This window comes from Saccostrea cucullata, unplaced genomic scaffold (assembly GCF_032062105.1).
Source record: "Saccostrea cucullata isolate Sc308-1 unplaced genomic scaffold, CSIRO_AGI_Scuc_v1 ctg3244, whole genome shotgun sequence".
Lineage (NCBI taxonomy): Eukaryota > Metazoa > Mollusca > Bivalvia > Ostreida > Ostreidae > Saccostrea > Saccostrea cuccullata.
In genome coordinates this window covers 43,620-51,200 of record NW_026933425.1, presented here as the reverse complement: position 1 = coordinate 51,200, position 7,581 = coordinate 43,620, and the positions used below count along the sequence as shown (strand labels likewise).

The 7,581-nt window shown below is 35.8% G+C and overlaps 1 protein-coding gene across 1 annotated transcript; it reads left to right on the top strand.

Moving 5' to 3' along the window:
- Nucleotides 1-2,027: 2,027 nt before the first annotated feature.
- Nucleotides 2,028-3,038, top strand: LOC134238312 (uncharacterized protein K02A2.6-like). The gene has a single exon (XM_062720439.1). The coding sequence runs from the start codon at nucleotides 2,028-2,030 to the stop codon at nucleotides 3,036-3,038; it is 1,011 nt and encodes a 336-aa protein (XP_062576423.1).
- Nucleotides 3,039-7,581: the final 4,543 nt, after the last annotated feature.

Sequence of the window (7,581 nt, the reverse complement as noted above, 5' to 3'; positions counted from 1 at the left end):
CTCATGGATACAGGTGCAAAGTGTAATGTACTCACTAGAGACACATACAACAAACTTAAGATGTCACCCCTAGAGAAACCGAAAGCTTCGCTTACATCTTACTCTGGACATAAAATCATCACAGATGGTATGACAACAATACCGTTGCAACATAATGGCCAAACTCATGCAGTAGAGTTTTACGTTGTCAACAGAAACGCACCAAACATTCTCGGAGCTGAGACTTGTTGTAAACTTGACTTACTGAGATGTATGAATTCTATTTCCTGCAAGCTAGGATCTAATGAGGACAAACATCAGTCATCTGGAAAAGACATTTTGAGTGAACCTCAATATGCAGAGCTATTTGAAGGATTAGGATGCTTACCTGGACAGTACTCGATAAAGATTGATCCGTCGATCACACCTACCATTCATCCACCACGCAAGATACCCATCTCATTAAAAGACAAAGTTCACCAAGAATTACAGAGAATGGAACAGTTGGGAGTCACTGAACGACAGACAGAACCAACTCCGTGGGTGAACAGCATGACTGTTGTGAATAAAGGATCCAAAATCCGAATATGTATTGATCCCAGGGATCTCAACAATGCAATTCAACGTGAACATTTTCCATTACGAACTGTTGAGGATGTCATTGAGAATATGTCACAGGCCAAATACTTCACTAAATTAAATGCCGTTAGTGGATTCTGACAAATCCAACTAGACGAAACTAGCTCGAGACTTTGTACGTTCAACACACTATTCGGGCGATACCGATTCAAGCGTATGCCATTTGGTATAAAGTCTGCGTCCGAAGTATTCCAGAAAATCATGTCACACATGTTGGAGGACATTACTGGTGCAGAGGTCATCATTGATGATATTTTGGTTTGGGGATCATCGATTGAAGAACATGACCAGAGATTACGCCAAGTTTTACAGCGTGCGAAAGAGTACCACTTAAAGCTCAGTAGGCAGAAATGTGAAGTGCGTAAAACCGAAGTGAAATATGTAGGACAAGTACTCACCCAAAATGGAGTGAAACCTGATCCAGAAAAAGTGAGAGCTATTGTGATGATGCAGAAACCAGAAAATCTACAGGAACTACTTACCTTTTTAGGACTAGTTCAGTACTTAGGAAAGTTTCTTCCAAGACTATCAGATGTAAGTGCATCACTACGCAAATTGACTGAAACTTCGTCAGGCTGTGAATGGAATTGGACAAGGGAACAAGATATCAGTTTTGAGATGATCAAGGCGATGATTACCAAAGCTCCGATCTTAGCATACTACAACCCAGGACTACCGCTAACACTCTCAGTGGATGCAAGTTCAAAAGGACTTGGTGCAACCATCTTACAACAAGGAAGACCCATTGCATATGCGTCAAGAGCACTGACAGCGTCTCAAAGAAATTACGCGCAGATAGAGAAAGAGGCATTAGCAGTTGTCTTCGGATGTCAAAAGTTTCATCAGTACATCTATGGTAGATCAGTAACTGTAGAGTCCGACCATAAACCATTACAGTCTATTTTTCAGAAACCGCTCTTAGCAGCACCTTTGCGTTTACAAAGACTACTTCTAGCCATTCAGAAATACGACTTAAAGATTGAGTACAAACCTGGCAAACTTTGTTCGTTGCTGATGCTTGAGTCGACACTATCTTGATGAAACCAGAGAAGAGTTGATACCTGAAGTTGATGTCAACAATATCACGCTCAACAGACACTTACCGATGTCACCTGATCGTTACAAGGAATTTCAACAAGAAACTTCTCAGGATCAAACATTACAACAGCTACTCAATACAGTACTGTTAAGATGGCCCAACAGTAAACAGAGCTTACCATCAAACCTTCTTCCATACTGGACATTTAGGGATGAAATATCACATGTGGATGGACTACTGTTCAAAGGCAGTAAACTTATCATTCCAAAATTGATGCAGCAGAAAATGTTAGACTTGGTTCATGAATCTCATCTTGGTATCGTGAAGTACGTGCAAGAGTAGAGCACGGGAGTCTATGTATTGGCCGGGCATGGCAGCGCAAATAGAGGATAAAGTATCCCAGTGTATAACTTGTGCTGAAGTTCAGAATTCCAATCCAAAGGAACCAATGACGTGTACAGAGTTACCAGATCGTCCATGGTCCAAGATAGCATCTGACATTTTCGTATACAAGCAGAACCATTACCTACTTACTGTAGATTACTACTCGAAATGGCCAGAGATAATCATCTTAAAAGACCTTTCATCACTACAAGTCATCAACTCGCTTAAAAGCATGTATTCCAAGTACGGGATTCCTGATGAGTTAGTATCAGACAATGGTCCTCAGTATGCGAGCAAGGAGTTCAAAGATTTTACCAAAGAGTATGGATTTACACACACAACATCTAGTCCATTGTATCCTAAATCTAATGGACAGGCGGAGAGAATGGTGCAGACAGTCAAGCGGCTTCTCAAGAAAAACACAGACCCTTACAAAGCGTTGATGGATTATCGCAACACAGAAATCCAAGGACTAGGACAGTCACCTTCACAGATGTTTCTAGGACGTCGTCTGAAAACAAACTTACCTATTGCAGCAGATCTACTTCGTCCTAAGGACAACAACATGCAGAAGAAACTACAAGCCAGACAGTTGCAGTACAAGAAATTTTATGATCGCACAGGAACTAAGAGTCTTCCGAATTTGGACACAGGAGATAACGTTATGCTACAAGATGGCAAAACATGGAGACACGCGACCGTGGAATCCAAACTACCACTACCAAAATCCTTTATCGTATCGTGTGATGGAAAAAAGTATCGTCGAAACCGCTGTATGCTGAAAAAGACAAATTCCGTAAAACCCACACTGGAAGTCAGTGAGGATACCGATTTCCAGATTCCAGAGAGTAGTGCTGAAGAACATGTTCCGCTAAAGCCGTCTTCAGAGTCTCGCGAGTGCGCAAAACAAACTCCAGATGAAACCGTCAAAACCAGATCAGGACGTACTGTGAAAGTTCCATCCAAATTTGCAGACTATATTATGCAACCAGTTTAAATGTAGTTTCATGTAAAATGTCATGCATGTACATGTATATAAGTTTAATACCATTCAAAGATTTTGTAAACTTTAAAGTTCAGTTCAGTCTTTACATGATTTCAATTTCAATAATCATTGACTGTTTAATGATTGCTTTGAAACTGATTAATTGTTAATTGATGTGATTATTGATTTAAAAAAAGGAGGATGTCATGTATCTATAATTTACTAATTGACATTTTATATTCCGGATTTCTATGTTCTGATTTATGATCATGTTTGGTTCTAAAAATAAAAGAGTTATTTCCGGTTTACAAATGGCTGCTTCGTATCAGAAACACTTGGCTAGCGAAGATGCTTGTGCCGCGTTTCTGAACAAATGACGCTCAAACGCTATGTTCCGTTTTGGTTGGAAGTACTCATCTAATTTCTTTTTGGCACCGTCCAAGTCATCTCCCGACTCCCCAAGGGTATCAAATATTCCTTGGACTTCACTTCCCGCGGAATGTAGAAACGAAGCCCTTTTTTGTGCTTTATCCGTAACCCCTGTCGCCGTTATGTAAAATTCAAAGGTTTTCTTCCACTTATCCCACCTTTGGGAAACACTTGTCTGGTCACCATTAACATCAAATGGATTAAGTGCAGGTAACTGCAATGCCTTTGCCATTATTGTTATCCTCGTCGCCAATGTACTGTCCGTGTTCTAGACACTTATCACGTCTGCTCGGTTTAACGCTTTAAACACATAGAGTTTTGCATTATCTTAAATGTGATATATTAATACAGGCACTACAGAATTTTTAAATAAATATACTACCACATACCAATGCAGATACCAAAATATTTATATTATACTGATTTGATTACTCTGTTCAAAATTCATATGTACTTTAATCTCAGAACAGTTAGTATTTAAAGAATTGATATAAATAACATTTATCAGATAATTTGTAACTTTCTGTTCCTGTGCGGTAACACTGTAATTGGATATCTAATGACAAAAAATTCTGCAGCATGGTTCTTGACAGGGAGTTAAGGTTGATGTTAATCAGTAATGAAATGTGTATATGTATAGGCTGTTAAACCACCCATGATTTGTAAAGAATTTCCTGCTACAACTTTCACTACCTACAATTTAAAAAAAAAGTTGAGTTTGATGATAGTTTATTTACATTTGTGCTGTAAAACAATTGAATCCTATCAACCAGACCATTAGAACCCTATCATATACAGTCCCTGAAACGTTCTACTTTCCCATTTTTCCATTCGCTCACCGTTCGTTCAGCGTTCGTTCACCGTTCAATCAGCGTGCGTTCACCGTTCAATCAGCGTGCGTTCACCGTTCGCTCTTCGTTCACAGTATTGCGTTCACCGTGCGCTCGCGTTCACCATTCACAAAACGTTCACCGTTCGCTCTTCGTTCCGTTTACTATGCGTTCACTTTGCGTTCACCTTTCACTTATCGTTCAGTCTTCATTGTCATTCGGAACTCCGAAGTGAAAGGACTTATCTTTTTGATGGTAAGGATTTACACGTTTTTTTTTAATTAAATAACTTAGATATCGTATTTGAAGAATAATTATTTCTTTGCAAAAATTATCTATGATATTTATATATTTATTATTATAACTCAGCTGTTGCTTATTTCATGAAATTTCCCTGGAAAATAATACATTTAGTACCTACATGTATGTAGAACGATGCTAAAATATTAACTTTAAAAAAGGGCAATGTACAAATGCTTCACGCACGGCATCCATTTGTTGTAATTTTAAAGAGGACAAATTATTAATTGATGTATAATAAATTAATAATTAATCCAAGTCTTTTACAGGACAAGAATACGTAAAAAAATTATTTCTACAGTAACGCGTATTTTAAACTAAACGTAGGTTTGAGAATTATGAACAGTACTGCAAATATTCAGTTAATTAAACATCTCTAGAGCTAATTAAATTGATAGTGTGGTTTTAAATTTTAGAAGAGACCAACTGTTTAAAATAGTCTATTATTAGAGCAGGAAACTCCCTTCCTTCACTGTACCTAAACATATGTTTAAATATATGTTTGCCACTAAGTATAATTAAGACAACCCCCCCCCCCCTTTTCTCCCAAAATTAAATTCTTAGAGTTTTTCATTATAATTATTAATTAATATTTAATGTGTATTGTAACACAAAAAAAACCAGTCTTAAAACCAACATCAAAAAGTCATTAAACAATTATAGAATTTTAGAATAAACCTGTGCCGACAGTAATATTTTAAATTGGCAGAGAATATGTTTCGAATTCAATTTAAAACCTATCCTTCCAAGTATATATTCCCATTATTTATTTATTTTTTCTGCAGGAATGCAAAAATCAGATCTAGAAATGATAGGGAAAATTTAATACTTCTTGGAAATACTAAGTGAATCTTTGCTTTCGGCATGTTCGGTGAAACGCGATTTCCACACTTCCACTGTGTCGAATTATTTTGATTGACAGGACAAGCACGCTACTAGCACGGACTTCCTGTATACTGTGTGAACTTGATGATGGAAAATAAAAGCCAATGATTTCTGTCAATTTTTAAATGGATTTTTAAATCTAAAAAAAAATTACCTTTACTTCTTGAAATATTTAGGAAAAATTGTAAGAATTTTTATTTGATTCAACAGATATCTGAGAATCGAGGGGGTTATCTCTCTCTCTCTCTCTCTCTCTCTCTCTCTCTCTCTCTCTCTCTCTCTCTCTCTCTCTCTAACTTTCTCTGTTCAATAAAAAGTATGACAGCACATCACTTATTTAGTTTTGAAAATTTAATCTATTACAAATAATTTGAATGCCGGCTAATCACGGCCGGGAAATGTCTACAGATACATGAAGAAGTTAGCTAAAATAATCGTCATACAAGAATAAAAAGGGCACATAAATATAGAATCTTTTGCATTAGAATTTAAATAAAACGAGAGTTTTTATGCAGTACGATAACAGTCAACGTCAACAGATAATTATGAATTTTGAGAAGAATCTGTTATTTTACCCAGAATCGCCTTGGCACGGAAATACATGTATGGTTGTTTCAACCGCGTGCAATGTAATTAATTCATTCTATAAGTAATAGTTTTATTTTCAGAAGTTCACATTATTTTATTAGTGAAAAGAATAAGAATTTTTACTATATAAATAGATTAATTTTATATTTAATCTACAAATACACATTTTTTACGGCAATTAAAATCGTGTTTAAAAAATATCGATATAAAACATAGGTACATGTACATATATGTACAGAACAAAAACGTTTTTATTATTTATTTCTTTATTTAATTATTTATTTTTTCATCTATTGTTAATTTATATTTAAGTACCTGAAATTAGAATTATAGAATAATAGAATAAACTCAATGCAAGGAAAATATCGGAGGCATTCCGAATAAATCGTTCATCTTGCGTTCACCGTTTGTTCACCGTTCACTTTGCGCTCGCGTTCGCGCTCCGGTCGCGTTCTGCGTTCACTCATCGTTCACACATCGTTCACCAAGTTGCGCTCAGCGTTCGCACATCGTTCACCCACCGTTAGCTCTGCGTTCGTTCACCGTTCATTCAGCGTTCGTTCACCGTTCAGGTGGGAAAGTAGAACGTTTCAGGGACTGTAAAATGTGGCCAATTACTTCCATATCATAGTATTGACACTTTTTCTATCAGTTTTTAAAAGTAGTCCACGTCATCAAAGATTTTTTTTTATTCTGAATAAAGACAGTTTTAAAAAACTTGCAACAAGTAATACCTAAAATAGCAAATTTTAAATTCTATTTAGTTCTTAGGTAATTACTACCCATCTGCATTTCTTTGTTGTCTTGATAATTAAAATTGATGTTTCTGAATGTTTTACTCTGTTTAATCCTACCATGGAAAAAAAAATTAAAATTACATTTACTATTTAAATCATTAAGATACGGTTGTTTCTTATTGAAAGTAAAACTATATGCTCTGTGTTATAGTCTTCAAAATTGCAACTGATCAATAGAAAATCAATAAAAATAAATCAGATTGGTAGTAGTGTATTATTATTTTAATGTTCACATTTAAATATCAACAGAAATATATAATTTAACTTCTTAATCTTTGAAAAAATGAAACCAATAAAAAATCAATCAAATCAATCAAATTCTGAAAAAGAAATTATTTTTGAGTGAGGCCAAAATTGAGGACAAAATTTTTTACAGAGGCCAAATTTGAGGCCAGGCCAACTTTTGAGGCCGGGCCAAAATTTGGTTTGAAGCCAAATTAGAGGCCAAAATAGAGGCCAGGCCAACTTAGAAGCCAGGTCAGGCCAAAAGGGCCAGGCCAGGTTTTAGAGTATGCCGTTTCTGCGAAGTTACAACAATTTAAATAAAAATATTTAACATTAATCATGTTAATATAAAAGTATATTAAAAAGAGCGTCTAAATGTTTAACAAGAACGCACAATAAACATATAAAATTAGGGTTTTTTTTTTAAAGATTGAGGTAAATATTTCATCTAATCCTGACTGAGAAACTTAGACATGTTTGAGGTGCGGAGAAAATTAGGAC

Excerpts from the sequence above, each read along its gene's own strand:
- LOC134238312 (XM_062720439.1), top strand. The coding sequence starts at position 2,028 with ATGGCAGCGCAAATAGAGGATAAAGTATCCCAGTGTATAACTTGTGCT.